Here is a 16,165-nt window from a genome sequence, read left to right as displayed (position 1 = left end):
CCCCCCACCCGCCCCAGCGACCAGCCCCCCCCACACCCCGCCCATCGCCCCCAGGTCCGTCCACCCTCACCCCACATGCCCAGCCCATAGCTGCCTGGGACCAGATCCCCCCCCACATGCCCAGCCCATAGCTCCCAGGTCCATCCCCCCACCCCTCCATGCCCAGCCCGTAGCTCCCAGGGACCCCCCCTGCTTGGTGCACACCCTCACTCACTATAGCACGTTCCTTGTGGAGGACTTTCGGGTGCTGGCAGTGATCCGGAGGGTCGCCGTAATCGTATCTGGCAGGGCACAATCAGGGCTGTTGGGAGCCAGGAGAGCCAGGACACCAGCCCCCCCCGTGACAGGCCCCCAGAGCTGTTCCTGGCTTTGTGGCTGGCGCCCGGGGGAGGCCACAGGCTTGCCAAGGGCCTTGGGCATGTACCCTCAAGCCCAGCGTGAGGCCACGGCCACCCCTGGCTGCACACCAGGCCGACGGAGCCCGGGTGGTCGCAGGCTGTGGAGAGCCTCCGGCCAGTCCCTCATGCGACCTAGGGAAGAGGAGATGGGCCGGACGCTCCTCAGCCCCAAAAGACAGGGCTGGGGAGCCGAGGGAGGCTGCTGCTTCCCCAGGTTGGGGGGCAGGCACGGGACCCTCCCAGCCTGGAGACACCCAGAGAATATCGGGGCAGTAGCAGGACAGCAGAGCGGGGGTGGGGGGCACCACTGTTACCATCGCTGCCCCAGATGTGCAGCGTAGGCAGCGGGGGCCCAAACGGCGCAGCACAGTCTGAGCCAGGAGGGCCCGGGATGGGGAGGGACCAGCAAGTCCCCGGGGTGTCCTTACCTTCTCCTCCGGTTACTCCTCCTGCGGGGGGATGGGGAGCGGGAGCGGCTGCGGGAAGCCGAGGAGGATCTGGACGAGTAGGATGAGGACGACGACCTCCCCCGGGACCGGCCGCACGACCCGCAGCTAGAGCGGGAGGAGGAGTGGGAGCTACGGGAGCGTCTTGAGCGATACCTACCGAACAAGCACATCACCCGGTGAGCCCCGGCGCCTCCCACCACCGGTGGGCCCCAAGCCCCTCACCGCCCGCCCCAGCCTGGGGCTTCCTCCCATCCCCAAAGCATCGAGGCCACGAGGTGCTCTCCAGACCCACATGCACAGGACACTCAGCACTGCCTGGGGCGCTCCAGGGGACAGCTTTCCGCCCAAGCCGACCTCCTGAACCTCATGACACGAAGAAAGCCTTCAAAACGTGCCCCTGGCAGGACAGCGCCTACCTGAGTCTGCAGAGAGCCTGAGCCAACGGCCGTGTTCATTACGGTATGGCACTGACTCTGAAACCTAACGAGCCACTGGTGGCCTGGCCCGCACTAGCTGTCACTGAACGGTTTGGCTGCCAGGACAGAGGAGCATGCAGGGTTTGGCACCAGGCACCGGATCTGCCTGCAGGGCTAGCCGGGCAGCACGGCTCCCCGGGACGGGGAAGGGAGCAGGGTGGGCGGCCCGGACACGGCTCCACTCACTGGTTGCCTGGGGCGCGAGGTGGGGAGCAGACAGACACGCGAGTCCGGTGCCTGAGTCCACGCTCAGCGGCTCCTCTGCCTGCAGCGGGACCAGGCTGGGCTGGGCCCTGTCGGGGAGCGAAGGGGCTGATCTGACGCCAGCCCCCGTCCAGGCTGGCCGAGAGGAGCTGAGCACAGCGGGCGAGGGGCAGGAGAGGCACAGATCCTCTCGAAGAGCCTCCAGCCCTGCTGCTGACGGGCACATGGGGAGGGCAACTGGGTGTGGTCATGGGCAGGCGGCTTGCGCGGGGGCAGAGTGGTTCCCTACGATCGATGGTGGCGGGGGAGTCCAGCACCATCCAAGGCCTCTTGCCCTGGAGAGGATAGTGTCTCTGGGGGTGCATGTCAGCCCGGCCGATAGCCAGGGGCTGCAATGAAGACTGAGCGTTCGGGCCTGGCGGGGGGCAGCTCACAGCACCTCGAGGCGGCCGTGGAGCATGCTGGCCTGGCTGTATGGAGAGGAGAAGAGAGGGGAGGTGCCCCCCGTCCCTGGCCTGCACAGCGGGACGTGGGGGCCGAGGAGCCCCATCCCACGGGGCCCAGGAGCTCCCCACCGCCTGGCAGTGCCAGCAGGGCCGGGGTGGGCACAAGAACAATGGGATTGAGGGGTACACACAGGATGGTGGGGAGCGCCCTCAGCCGTGTCAGGGCTGCTCCAGCCATTTCAGACTGGGCTTGGCACTGGGGGAGCAGAGGTGATCGTGCCCTGGCTGGAGGGACTGGGCAGCCCCCCCCGCTTGCTCTGCGACGCCCAGCTCCAGAAGGCAGCGCCAAGCCCCCGGGCGTACTCGCGGGGAAGGAGACGGGAGGCAGAGCTGTTCCCACGCAGCTCCAGGCCTCTCTGGCTACTCAGCAGCGACAGCCGGGCTGGGCACCCCGCCAGCAGTGGGACTTGGTCCGACCTGCGTGGGCCGGGCCGGGCGCCAGCCCCGCAGTGCGTGAGCCCTGGGGTCAGCGCGGACGTCCTGCCTACGCCAAGGTCTCCGGCGCAGGGGCAGCCCTGCTGAACGAGCGCCTGGCTCTGCCCGGGCAGACACAGCCCTGCTCACTCCACGGCTGGCCCGGTGCCCCTCGACGTGGCTACGACACAGGCGAGCGATGGACAGCCCATGGGCCCTGTGCTGCGCCGTGGCTGCAACCAGCCCACGTGGTGCTGCACCGGCGGCTTCCCACACGGCTGAGCGGGTGCAGAGAAGAACTTGGGCTCCGGGTTCTGTGAAAACCCCCTTTGACGAGGGACTCAGGAGCACCCCCCGGAGCTATCCCGCCAGCTTGGTGGGGGGCGCACATGGCCCAAGTCAGGGAACGAAGCTGCCCCCCAAGCATGGCCATGCTGGGGGACCCAAACCCAGAGTCACTCCCTGGCTGAGCAAGTCTGGCTCAGCGCGGGCGGGTCCCCCAGCCCTGGGGCATCACTCCGCCCTCCACATGCCCAGCAAATGCCATCACAGGGGCCCATCCCCCGAAGATCCCCCGGCACTCTGCAAGGCGCGTCTCCCAGCCGCCAGAGGGGCCCAGCCACACACGACGGACAGACTCCCTGGGGACATCCAGCTACGGCGGTTGGGCGACGGAACCGCGGCAGAGGGACGGTGAACCTGCTACTTACCTTCGCCACCGCTTTGGAGGGGGGGACAGCGACCGGGACCGAGACCGGGAGGACGAGGAGGAGGAAGACGAGGAGGCGCTGGCCCCGCTGGACGTGGAGCTGAAAGAGCGGCTGGCGCGGGCCCGGGGGCTTGGCGAGGCCCCACGTCTCCGGTAGCAGCGCAGGGACCTCTTGGCAGCCAGCTGCTTCGGCTGCGGGTCCCGAGTCTGCGGCTCCTCGTCCCGGCAGGGGGACGCGTCCGGAGACAGCAAGACCGAGGTGGGGGGGCTGCTCCTGCCAGCGGCAACCTGGCTTTGGGCACTAGTCCGGTGATCCAGCTGCTCGCTGGAGCCGGGGGCAGCGCCAGGCTGGGGGTTGAGCCCGGGCCAGGCCAGCGTCCATGTGGAGAGGGAGGAGGGCAGCTTGATGGTGATATCCTGGTGATGCTTCACGTTCCAGCGGGAGCCTAGCTCTGACGGGGCCGGCGTGCCGGGGAGCCTGGCGCCCTCCTCTGGCTGGGCGGAGCCACGGACGCAGTAGTCATGGTCTCCGGAGCCCACGTGGCTGGGGGGTGGGCCGCAGGTCGTGGGGGGCGGGCCCTTCCCCCAAGGTTTGCTCTGGGGCAGCGGCTTTGCTTCCATGAACTTGGCAGTTCTCTGGCTGCCCTCCTGGGGGGCGGCCCCAGGCTTCCCCAGCAGTGAGACGGCAGCCAGCGGCTTCCAGAGCTGGTGGGGCGGTGTCGCCGGCGGGGTGAGGCCTGTGAGGGAAGGAGGGCGTTCAGGGGGACCCCCACGACACGGCATGTGCCCCAATGGCGAGCAGCATTCCGTGGCCTGGGCCCCCACCCCCGCTCAGCATTCCCCATGGCAGCTGCCAGCCATGCCCCCCTCGCCTCCCTGTCTGCTCTGTGGCTCTCCCAGCCCTGGAGCGAGGAGCCGAACCTGGGCAGCGCTTGCCAGACTGATGCCAGATCCCCCCCACCCCCAGCGACTCCTCCAGCCCCAGGGTTTTACCGGCGACGTTGGCCAACTCCGGGGCATGCAGGCTGTCCGGTGGGTTCTTGTCCTGGTGGCTCTCTGATCTGCTGAAGGGAGAGAGGGGTCAGCGCTAAAAGCGGCAACGTGCAAGACCCGTGACCTTCTGGGCCAGGTCTCTCTCACCCCCACCATACTGAGGAGTGCGGGCCGGCGGGGCCCCCGCGCCCCACCCAAAGTGCCCATCACCGCAGCCCGGGGCACAGATGGCACAGGCCTGAGTGTCCGGGCAGGAGAGCATGTCCCGGGGGCACTCGCTGTCCGGCTCACAGCAGCACAGAGACACAGCACCAACCCATCCCCGGCTGCCCAAGCTCTGCCCGCACCCCTCCCTCAGGCCAGGAGCCCCAGGGCTGGGCGGCACCGTGGGCACCTCCAGACTCACCCAGCGTTCCCCGGCGCCAGCCTGTCTCTAGGGCGAGGCACGTGCAGCTCCTCCTTCGTGGCTGAAACGAGAGCAAATGCAGGGATGGCTGAGGGAGACGCTGCCACGGGGGGAGCCCAGGGTCCCCCCACTCCAGGGCCCACTAGCTGGGAGAGGGGGCCTGGTTCCTCCTCACCCCTGCACAGCCCAACACCTCTGCTGGGGTCCCCTCCCTCCGGGCCTCATCTGGGGCCCCCCACTGGCCCAGTTAACATATGGGGCAGAGGTGGGGAAATGGACCAGGTCTGCCCTTCACGGCAGTAACATTTGCGCACTGGCAGCCTTCAGGCTGCTCTGATTTATGCCGGGACCCATTGTTCAGCTAACCCGGGAACTTCTGCTGACCCACAGCCTCTGCCGTGGGGCTGCCCCACCCAGGCTGGGGACCGCAGTCCCTGCTACACGCCAGAAACCCGACGCTTGCCGAGCTTGGGACGGAGCGTCAGCCAGGCCGGCACCTCCCTGGACGTGGGATTGCAACAGGCCTGTCGGGCTAGGGGCCGGGTCAGGCACATCCCAGCCCCGCAGAGCCTGGGGGCAGGCCGGGGGATGGCCGATCAGGGCGCCAGCCGCTCACCTTCAGTCTTCTCAAACTGCTCCAGCAGGCTGGACAGGTCGGAGGCTTCGATTCCTGTGGCGGGAGAGGAGACGCGGCTTGTCAGGTCCCTTCTGGCCTGGGGTCCTGAGCTAGGGCAGAGGGGCTCAGGCTGACGATTCCCCCCCGGCCGGAGCAGCGCCGAGGGACACTCGCTGGCACCATGGTTGGCCACGCTGCTGCCATGGGGCAACGGGGCCAGATCCGGACCAGCCGGGACTCTCGTGAGCCAGGGCTCCAGGGCAGAGTGCAGCGGGAGGGGAGACCCGCGGGGAGCAGGGGCCTTGCCATGTCACGACAAAGGGGGGCGGCCTTTCCAGTGAGCAGGAAGGAAGGGGGCTCGGGTTCCTCCCAGGGGGCCCCCAGGCAGCGGGGAACTCTCAGGCCGGATCCCCGCTCAGGGCAGCCCCAGAGATCTGGACTGGCCAGCCTGGGCCGAGCCCCCCGACCCCAGGGGAAGGGCTCTGCCGTAGACAGGTTCAGCTTTGCTGCTACACACCCTGAGCCAGGCCCGCGACACGCCCCCTTGGCGCGCCCCCATGAGCCCCTCCCCCACCCCATCCTCGGCCTCCCACTGCCTCCTCCTTGTTGCCCACCCCCATCATCCTCACTGCTCCCTCCTCGGCACCCACTGCCTCCTCCCTGGACACCCACCCCCATCATCCTCACTGCTCCCTCCTCTACGCCCCGTCCCCCACCTCCTCCTCGACATCCCACTGCCTCCTCCTTGTTGCCCACCCCCATCATCCTCACTGCTCCCTCCTCTACGCCCCGCCCCCTGCCTCCTCCTCGGCACCCCACTGCCTCCTCCCTGGACGCCCACCCCCATCATCCTCACTGCTCCCTCCTCAGTGCCCCTCCATAAGCACCCCCACACACACACTGCCCCCAGCGCGGCTCCCTCACCGATTTCACTGATGAAGGCCTGCACGATGTCCTTCCTGGCGCCAGGCTGGGCTGGGCTGATGAGGGGCTGGTGTCTCCAGGGCTGGGCAGGGGCCGGCTTGGTGGGCTGGCTCTCCTCACGCACTCTCAGCAGTGCCCCCATTTTCCCAGGGATGGACGTGTGCCCAGGCGGCCGAGGATCTTGCAGGACAGCTCGCTTGGGGTCTGGCCGGGCCCCCTCCAGCAGGCTGGGCACTGGGACCTTTGCTGGAGCTGCAGCCTCTGCCCTGGGGCAGGTATCAGGGGGCGCCCCCACAGGCCGGGGGGCAGGGGACTCCCTTGTGGGCTGAGCAGGGGGATCCCGCACAGGCCGGGCAGCGGCTGAATCCCCCATGGGCCGAGGGGCAGCAGCAGAAACAGACTCCCCCACGGGCGGGGCGGTGGCAATAGGGGGCTGGGCGGCAGATGACTCAGCCACTGCCTGGGAGGCAGGGGGCTCCCCCACAGGCCGGGTGACAGGGGGCTGCCTCGTGGNCACAGGCCGGGTGACAGGGGGCTCCCTCGTGGGCTGGGCAGGGGGCTGCCCCACAGGCCAGGCAGCAGTTGACTCCCCCATGGTCCGGGCGGTGGCAATAGGGGGCCGTCCTACAGGCTGGGCGGCAGGTGACTCGCCCACAGGCCGGCTCTGCCTCCTGGGATCAGATGCCCGGCCAGAGGGCTGTGGCCCGCGCTGGGTGGGCTGGGCTGGCACCTCGTGCTTGGCAGCAGCGGTGGCCTGGCTGGCTAGCACTGGCTTCATTGGCTGTGCTGTGAAAGCGGAGGGCTCTTGGCAGCTTGGTGTCAGGGCGGCTGGGCTACCTGGGAAGGGGTTTGGCCCCGGGCTCTGCAGAGCGGCCCCTGGATCGCTGTACACCATTGGAGGCACTGGCGGCGGCAGGGGGACCCCGGGCCAGTAGGATGGCTGGAGGCCCAGGGGCCAGCCCATGGGGGCACACGACACCCCTGGGCCGAAGGGAGGCGGTGGCAGAGCAGGGGTGGGCCAGGTCACAGCTGGCGGGGGCAGGCCAGGCACCAGGTGAAAGGCGTTGGGTGTCCCGCCAGCGGCCGGTGGTGGAGACAGACTGGGGTAGGTGGCAGGCGGGGGCCCAAAGCAAGGCCAGGAAGGCACTGGTGGGTAGAGGGCATAGGGCGCCGGGGAGGCCAGCGGGATCACTGCAGCAGCAGCCCCCAGGGCCGGCGGGAGGACAGGCAGCTGTAGCCCTGGGGGCACTGGAGCCGGCAGGGTCTGGGGGGGCCCCGCAGGTGCATTTCTGGCCAGAGGAGGGGTGGCAGGGGGGCTGGCAGGTTTCTCTGGGCCCCTCTGCGAGCTGGGCGTCTCCACGGGCTGGGCAGGCTGCGAGGGCGGGGGGCGTACGGGTGCCATTAGGCACGGGATCTCGGCCAGCTCCGTGGGGGGCTCGGGGACGCTGGGCCACTTGCTCGCTGCCTGCTTCTCCCCCTCCTTCTCATCGGCCCCGCTGGGCTGGCGACGCAGCATCCGCAGCCGGTACTCGGTCAGGCTGAGTGCCCTGGGCTTGGATGGCCAGCCGGCAGCCTCCCCGCCAGCACTAAGGTCATCGTGCGGGGGGACGCTCCCTTTGGTGGGGGCAGGCCGGCTCCCCTCACTGCACCCAGGAGCTCCCTCTCCCTGCTCGGCTGGGCCGGGTCCCACGGCAGCCGGCTGCTCCCCGGGGCTGGGCACGGCCCGCTCCGAGGGCCCGGGGGTCTCGGCGCTCTGCACAGCTGGCTGCGTGTTGGGCTTCTCAGCCTCCAGCACCTCAGGGCGACCCTTCCTCTGCAGGCCGCCCCCTGCTGCCGCTGCCCTCGGTCTCCCTCTGGCCGATCGCAGCTCCATCTGCCCTTCCTTCTTGGCCTGCTCCAGCTGCTTTTCCAGGAAGGTGGACACTTGCACGGACGGCCGGGCTGCCCGGCTGGGGGAGCGCTGGGTGGCTGGCGGCAGCACCGCGGACATGGAGCGGAGCCTGCGCACCGCACAGTCCCCATCTGGCTTGGCCTGGCCCTTCTGCGATTCCTCCCTTTTCTTTTTCCGGCTTTTCCGGGCCCTCTCGCGCCCTCGGCCCTTCTCGGTGCCCTGGCGCTTCCTGCCCACTGGCGCCTCTGTGCTGTGCCGGGAGCTGCTCTCCAGATCCTGGTCTCTTTGCCTCGCCTCGTCCTTCGCTTCGGGGTCAACCCCCCGGGGGGACTCTCTCTCCTGGGTCGGGCTGGTAGTGTCCTCTTGGGGGGCCCTGACGGGGCCCCCAGTCTCGCACCCCTGGGCAGGCATTCCCACTGGCACCACACCATCCGTAGGCAACGGCTCCAGGGCACCATCCCCCTCGCCAGCCAGGCAACCGCTGGCTCCCTCCCCTTCATCTGGGAGCTGGGCTCCAGGACCCAGCTGCTGCAGGACCACGGGGATCTCCAGGCTCTCGCCTTCGCCCGGCACGATCTCCAGCAGGAGCGGGCCGGTTAAGAACTCCTTCGCCACTGGCTCGCTGGCAGGGTCCAGGCACACAGTGAGTGTGGGCAGGCAGTACGGGTGCATGGACTTCACCAGCTCGCTGAGGGACCCAGCCCCCGTGCTAATGATACAGGGAGTGTCAGTGTCTTCAGACCACGCCGCCTCCTCACCCCCAGCTTCGGTGCACAAATCCATAGGGCTCTCCCGCAGACCCCCCGTCACTGCCACGCCGCCGGGCTGCCCAGGGCTAGCAGCCTCCTCCTCCTCCTCCCCATCGCTGCGCTGCGGGAGGGGCTGGGGCCTGGGGAGCTTCCGCTCCGCCCGGGGTGCTCTGCTGGGGCGCGGCTTCGGCGCTGCCGGCTCTTCGAGGCAGCTCAGTGGACGGTTCCAAGGCAGATCCACAGGGCCCGTCTCCAACTGGCAAGGAAAGGGGGAAGAGGCAGGTGATGGTGCTGCCCCCCAGAAGCAGGGCGGCCCCGAGGCAGAGCCGTGCACCTCACATAACTTAGGAGGCGACCGCCAGTGGGCTCAGCCGCCCCTGCTAGCAGCCAGAGCAACGCCCTCTCCTCGTGAGGCGCGTGGACTGGCAGGGACCAGGCCAATAGCACTTTGAACCCCGGGGGGGGGAGGGGAGGGCACTTTTCACTGATCTGCAACAGCCCCACCCCGCTCCTGCCCCTTGACAGGCTCCCGAGTTACGGCCAACCCTCACTGCACTGGAGTTGGCCGCCTGGCGGAGAGCATGCCCCACGCCGCAGGAGACAAGGGCTCGAGGATTTAGTCACCCTGCAGCCCAAGGGGCAACCGACCAGCGCCAGCAGTGCTGGGGTTCCAGCTGGCCAGGACTGTGAGCCCTAACTGCCTGGCCAGGCTCCTGACCCCCGCCGGCCTGGCCCGGTGCCGCTCCCAGCCCCGCAGAACCACGCCAGCGGGAGGGGCAAGGGCTGGTGGCCCTTGAAGAGAGCGGCGCGCTACGAGCATGAAGATGCGTGTCCGGGCGCTGCGCGGCAGCTGCAAAGCCAGAGCAACCCCGCTTAGCCGGCTGGGCCACTTCCTGAGCTCAGCAGCGGCCCAGAAACCAGGGAGATACTGGAGCGCAGGCGAGGGCCAGCAGGAGTCACCCTGCACAACTGGAGACCCCCCCACCCATGGGTGCGAGCAGGACAGCCAAGCCTGCTGATGGCTTCCCCAAACACCCGTGCTTGCTCTCGCCGAGGAGCTGCCCTCTCACCTTGCCGATGGCGGCTGGGCCGCTGAGGCCCCATGGATCATCTAGGGCGGGAACGCTGCGCTCAGGGGAAGCCCGGGACAAGCTGAGAAACTTCTGAAACTGATGGGTAGGAAGGAGAAGGTGGAAAACACAGACCTGCCAGTCGGAGCCTAGCCGGGTGCGGGGTGAAGCCGCATGGCCAGCAGCCTCCCCGCACCAGCCTCTCCCTCCCCACCACATGCCCACATGCCCACTGGCCCCCCATCTCCAGGGTACGCCCCAGCCTCTGCAGGATCCCAGAGCTGGCATCACACCCCGCTCTAGTGCCTGGCTCACCAAAGCATGAGCAGTCCGAGCTGCCTACATGCCACGGCGGGATGTGCAGGCCGCTTCGCTTTGAGCATCTCTGCTGGCCTGTAGCCAACAGCAAACGAAGGTTTGTCCCACCCCCAGCCCCGCTCCCGCTGGTTTCCCGCAGGGCAGTTCCTACATCTCACTGCTGGGGAGGCAGGTGACCGCCAGGGGGCGCCCTGCAGCCTGCCAAGGCCGTGCAGTGATATCACCAATGACCAGGCCCAGCTCGGGGGTGGGGGGTGTTTCCCTTACAATGGCATCGGGATCTGGAGCCTCCTTTCCCAGAGCCCCCCCCGGGGAGGAGCAGCCCCAGAGGCAGGTGGGTTACCGTGTCTATGCATGTGCTGCGGCCAGGGGCTAAGTGAAGTGGAAGGGGCTGGTCTAGGCACCTCCTGGGAAGGGAGGTAAGACGGGCAGAGAGCAGCTCGTACCGAAGAACTCTCGCGTTCCCGGGGCAGTGCCAGCAATTCGGAGTCCAGGGTGGTGTCAAACGGAGACAGGGTCTCGTCGTCCGTGCTGTCCAGAATCTCGGTGATGGCCGTTAGCAGGGACAGCTCGTTTGGAGCATCCAGGCAGGCCTTGTTCTGGGGAGAGGAGAAAACCCTTGCGTCAGAGGCACAGCCAGATACCAACCCCACCCTGCCACTCTCAGGACATGCTCTAGCCACTCGTCTTCCCCTCTCTTCACACCTGTCCCTGGCCAGCAACACGGAGGCTCAGAAATGCGGGTGCCACTGAGGGGCCAGTGGTAACTAGCTCTGCCTCTTCCCCAAACATCCTTCGAGCAGGGCCTGGCTAGGGAGGCGCCCCCAGGACTGGAACGCTCCCGTTAACCGGCACAGTGCTTGGCTCAGAACCGAGGCAGGGAGGCGCCCAGGATTATCGCTGCCGTGAGGCTGAGGCAGGGGAATTAGGAGCAGGCTAGCTGGAGTGGGGGCCGGCAGAGGTCCCTGGCAAAGAACCCTTGTGAGACGGAAGAAAAGGAGGGGAAGAGGAACGACAGGAGAGAGTTGGATCAGGGACCGACTCCTGGTCGCTATTCCTGGCGCTGCTCACCTCACGCCCAGCCAAGCAGGGCAGTGTCCGGCAGGGAAAGCAGCAAACAGAGGGGCCAAAGCAGGCAAGGGACGGAGATTCCCAGACCTGCCTTATCCTGCCTCGCCCCCCACCCCCCAAGGTCACAGAACTGGAGATGCCCCAGGCAGCTTTGGATCCAGGCTGTGGCAGGTCCTGCATTCACCCATCTCGCGGGCAGAAGGCCATAGCCCAGCTGTGTCCCCTGCCTCTCTGTGGGCAGCCCGTTACCTCGGTCAGGGTGCCGAAGTCCTCGATGATAGAGATCATGGAGGAGTCCAGGTAGCTCTGCATCGTTCCCAGGATCCCTTCGGCCTCCAGGATAGCATCGCTGCAGGCGGGAACCAAGTGCAGGCTCAGCTCATCTTCCTCCAGAGAGAAGCACTAGAGCGGGGCAAGAAGACAGGTTGGGGGGAGAAGCCAGTGCTCACCGGGCCATAGCCCCCATTCTGTTCTGCACAACGGGGCCCTGCTCTACGAACATAAGAACAGCCAGACTGGGTCAGACCAAAGGTCCATCTAGCCCAGTATCCTGTCTGCCGACAGCGGCCAATGCCAGGTGCCCCAGAGGGAATGAACAGAACAGGGAATTATCAAGTGATCCATCCCCTGTCGCCCATTCCCAGCTTCTGGCAATCAGAGGCTAGGGACACCATCCCTGTCCATCCTGGCTAATAGCCACTGATGAACCTAACCTCCAAGAATCTATCTAGCTCCCTTTTGAACCCCGCTATAGTCTTGGCCTTCACAACACCCTCTGGCAAGGAGTTCCAGAGGTTGACAGTGTGTTGTGTGAAAAAATATTTTCTTCTGTTTGTTTTAAACCTGCTACCTATTAATTTCATTTGGTGGCCCCTTGTTCTTGTATTATGAGAAGGAGTAAATAACACTTCCTGATTTACTTTCTCTATACCAGTCATGATTTTATAGACCTCTGTCATGTCGCCTCTTTTCCAAGTAGAAAAGTCCCAGTCTTATTAATCTCGTCTCATACGGAAGCTGTTCTATACCACTAATCATTTTTGTTGCCCTTTTCTGAACCTTTTCCAAGTCCAATATAGCTTTTTTGAGATGGGGCGACCACATCTGCATGCAGTATTCAAGCTGTGGGCGTCCCATGGATTTATATAGAGGCAATATGATATTTTCTGTCTTCTTATCTATCCCTTTCTTAATGATTCCCAATATTCTGTTCGCTTTTTCGACTGCCGCTGCACACTGAGTGGATGTTTTCAGAGAACTATCCACAATGACTCCAAGATCTTTCTCGGGTGGTAACAGCTAATTTAGACCCCATCGTTTTGGATGTATAGTTAGGATTATGTTTTCCAACGGGCATTACTTTGCATTTATCAACACTGAATTTCATCTGCCAAATTTCATCTGGGACGACTGGGGTCCCGGGGCGCTGTGCTAACAGAATAAAAGCCAGCCACCTTCGGGGCTCTATTTGCCCCTTAGCATCCTAGCCCTTGGGGAGGAAAGTGTCACGTTCTCAGACTTCTCGCCACAACCACGCAGGCCAGAAACTTATTTTTTCCAGTGAAAGAGGAGATAGACTGTGTGAATCACCAGGCTCCAGGAGCTGGGGCTTTAAGAGCACCACCAAGTATTGTAAAAAGCAACAGAGGGTCCTGTGGCACCTTTGAGACTAACAGAAGTACTGGGAGCATAAGCTTTCGTGGGTAAGAACCTCACTTCTTCAGATGCAAGTACTGAAGAAGTACATAAAAGTCACTCCTGCAGCCTCCTCCTCTTGCAAGGAAGGATATGGGTACATTACAACCCTCCAGCGGCACAGCTCCAGCGCTCTGGCTGTGCCACTGACGCTTTCTACGTCGACACAAGAGGTTTTTCCATCGATGTACTTAGCCCTCCTCTCCGAGAGGTGCTAGCCAGCCAGCCGCGTCTATACAGGGTTAGAGCAACCTAGCCATGGCACACAGGGCGTGCAATTATTCAAAGCCCTGAGCGATGTACCTAAGTCGATTCCATTTGTAAGGCCAGGACGCAGTGTGGCAGAGCCCTTACGCTGGCCCAGTATAACCTGGTTACTTTGAGGAGTGTGTGAACAAGGAGTGTGCAGATTGGAGCACGGAGTCATTTGCAGAGGTCTCCAGAGTCCTGGCCCTCCAGTCTGAACAGGCGTGCCCCCGAGACGAACGGGGCAACACTTGCCTCTCAGGGCTGCTTAGACTCAAGAAAGCACCATCCCACTTCCAGCAGGTTTTCTTGGCCACCAGAAGGGCTAGGAATTTAAGCCCCAATTTTCCAATCTGTGCCCCTGAAGTTCTGCTTACATAAAGGTGACCAAGGTCCCAAACAGCCCCGACGCTGGCTGGAGTCACTGGCAACACCTGCAGCTCATCTCCACCTCTGACCTAGGAGCTGAACTTCGAAACCCAGGCTCAGGAATTTCACACGGAACGCTTCTGGTCTGCAGTCCAAGACCACGGGAAGGGGTTGGAATCTGTGTCACATGACCAGCTCCTCCGCCAGGACAGCACGAAGAACTTCTGTGCTGCCAAAAGCAAATTCCCCTGGCCGGCCGCTGCTGCGGGGACTGATCATTTCTCGAACGCCAGAGCATCAATATTCCTGAGGCAAAGGCCCCTACAAAGTGAATTAAAGACAGAGAGGTTGTGATCTGTAGCTTGTGTTTGGTGGATTGCGTGACAGGCTGCAGATCTGGGCCCTGTACAGGAAGGAGATCCCTCTCCGGTCTCGTGCAGAAGACGAGTGTAAGGTAGGAACGAAGCTGCCATAGTTCATTAGCTCGTATTACTCCAATACGCAGGGAGAAAGGAGCATGTAAACCCCAGCTTAACCCCACGCACGGCATTCCCCTCCAGAGCCCAGGACGCTCCATTTCAGAACACAGACTCTGGTGAATCATTCTAGAGAGATCAGGAAGGATCAAAGGAGCTGGGATTCATGCAGTACTAACACGCCCAGTAACCCAGCAGTTACTGCAGGGCTCAGAGTCAGCCGTAACAAGCAGGCGCATCTCACCCCAGGGAGGAGCCACGCGGTCGAGCAGGAGTTCGCAGGAGTCGGAATCGCTGCCGTCAGACCAGTCACCAGCTCATGCAGCGTCTGCATTTGCAGTCCAGTTCGTGAGGAACCCCACCCTGATGCTTCGCTATTGCAGCATCCAGGCCACTTCACTGTTACAAATGCGTCACAATCAAAAGACGCTTTCAGGAGTTTAACGAGGGTTAGAAAATCAATTTCCCGTGGGAGGGGAGAGCGTCTCCTGCAGGCCTGAGAAGTCCGACAGCCACGTGGGAACATGTCAGTGGTCCGTCTAGTCCATTGCCCTGGATGTGCGTGGCCAACGCTGGATGCTTCAAAGGAAGGGGTCAATTCTCCCGCATCACCTCACTGCGGTGCTATGGCTCGGAGGGCAGACTCGTCCTGGTGCAGAGGTTACCCCCAGAGCCTTTGCTTGTACAGGCAGTGTCCTGGCCCCTGCTGTTGGGGCAAATGTCGAGCAGTCTTCGGAGAACTTACTGACTTGTTTGCCTCGGTATCCTGCAGCGATGAGTTCCACAGGTTGGGGGAGTCATTGGCTAATGAGACCATGTTCCCCAAAAGATCCCCTTGGAGCCATTTTAAATATGGTGCCTTTTCAGTTCTTCCCACCTCTTCCTGTTCACAGATCACAGACGGGGTCAGTTCGCCCCCCGAGGGTGCTACCCCATTCATGGAGTTACAGCTCTTTTACTACTGTCCTTTCCTTCCTTGACTTTTCCCCTCCTCTAACCTCACCACCTGACTGGTTTTTGTTGCCTCCTCTACAACTTCTCTCCCTCCCCAGAGTGGGGGCACCAAAGCAGACAGAAACATTGCAGCTCGGGCGTTTGACGTGCCTGCAGCCGGGCTCCCAGGCTCTGGAGGGGACCAGTCAAAGACACTCTCCTTTGCTGTGCCCAGGCAGAGCCAGCGCTCTCTGGGCCCAGGACATCGGCCCTCGTTAGAAATGCAAGCTGGGAGCCCACGCGGTCACTGGTAGCAGGAAGGGGCATTTGCCAGCCTCCCCATTTGTGGGTGAGCGAGAGGAGAACCTCAGCCCTCACTGCTGCTAGCGAGGACTCTCAGCGTCAGGCACAGACCAGCAGAAGCAGAGAATCAGGTCTCCTGATGAAACCCAAAGGAGCCTCACGGAGCTGTGCAGAGGCCACCTGGCTCCACAGGCGCACGGCATGCTGGGATGCAGGTCCCACAGGGTGGCATCCATCTGCTTCACTTCAAGCCTGCTGGGCACAAAGTCCGATCGCCTGGTGAGCTGCCAGCCTGGCCTTACCTGGGCAAAGCTGGCCGCCCGTGAATGGAAGGTTCCCAGAGGACAAACCTCTCTCAGAGGGGCCCCAAAGTTTCCAGAGTCCCATTGGCACCACCACCAGCGCAGGCTGGACTGAGCCAAGAACCTGTCCCATCCTAGGGCTCTAGAGCAGGACAGGCCCCAGGGGCAGGTCTTCGCAACGGGCAAAACAGGCGCAAAAGCAGCCATGGACCAAGTTTTCAACACAACTGGCATGACAGCTCCTCTCCCCAGACAGCCCTGATCCTGGCATATCCAAGGGCCTGAAATCACTGGGCTTGGTGTTAGCAGAAAGAGGATCCCAAGACAAGGATGTGACATCACCCAGCAACTACTTGGGAGGGTTCTTGCATTGAATTTTGCCTCTATCACCAAATGCCTCCAGGACAGCTCCCTGTCTCGTCAGCTAAACTCCCACACAACTCAAGCTGCAGCCGCGCTGCCAAAAGGCAAGAGCTGCTGCCTACCCGTCCGCCAAGGCATCTCCTGGGATGCAGTTAAACAGGATGGCGTGAAGAGGCAAAGAACCCGTCCGGGATACAGGGCATCTTTGAAGAGAACTGACTTCCAGGCAGACGTGGGAACACGTGTGCTTTATAAAACATGAACAAAATAAACGCTTTTCCCAG

At 63.8% G+C, this 16,165-nt stretch overlaps 1 protein-coding gene across 1 annotated transcript in view; it reads right to left on the bottom strand.

Annotated features, from left to right (window-relative positions):
* Positions 1–14,797, bottom strand: part of PPRC1 (PPARG related coactivator 1) — a 16,714-nt gene extending 1,917 nt beyond the window's left edge. Inside the window, exons 1-12 of the mRNA XM_034776878.1 lie at positions 14,726–14,797; positions 11,444–11,596; positions 10,570–10,722; positions 9,806–9,904; positions 6,633–8,991; positions 6,096–6,599; positions 5,172–5,225; positions 4,556–4,616; positions 4,150–4,220; positions 3,158–3,893; positions 827–1,000; positions 215–281 (exon numbers count right to left, since the gene is read on the bottom strand). Coding sequence (XP_034632769.1) covers positions 215–281; positions 827–1,000; positions 3,158–3,893; positions 4,150–4,220; positions 4,556–4,616; positions 5,172–5,225; positions 6,096–6,599; positions 6,633–8,991; positions 9,806–9,904; positions 10,570–10,722; positions 11,444–11,596; positions 14,726–14,797 — 4,503 coding nt within the window. The remainder of the gene's footprint in view (positions 1–214; positions 282–826; positions 1,001–3,157; positions 3,894–4,149; positions 4,221–4,555; positions 4,617–5,171; positions 5,226–6,095; positions 6,600–6,632; positions 8,992–9,805; positions 9,905–10,569; positions 10,723–11,443; positions 11,597–14,725) is intronic.
* Between the last annotated feature and the right edge of the window lie 1,368 nt (positions 14,798–16,165).

The sequence above is a fragment of the Trachemys scripta genome, chromosome 7 (assembly GCF_013100865.1).
Source record: "Trachemys scripta elegans isolate TJP31775 chromosome 7, CAS_Tse_1.0, whole genome shotgun sequence".
In the NCBI taxonomy this organism is placed as follows: domain Eukaryota; kingdom Metazoa; phylum Chordata; order Testudines; family Emydidae; genus Trachemys; species Trachemys scripta.
The sequence above is the reverse complement of the archived record's forward strand: the minus strand, read 5'-3'. Positions and strand labels throughout refer to the sequence as shown.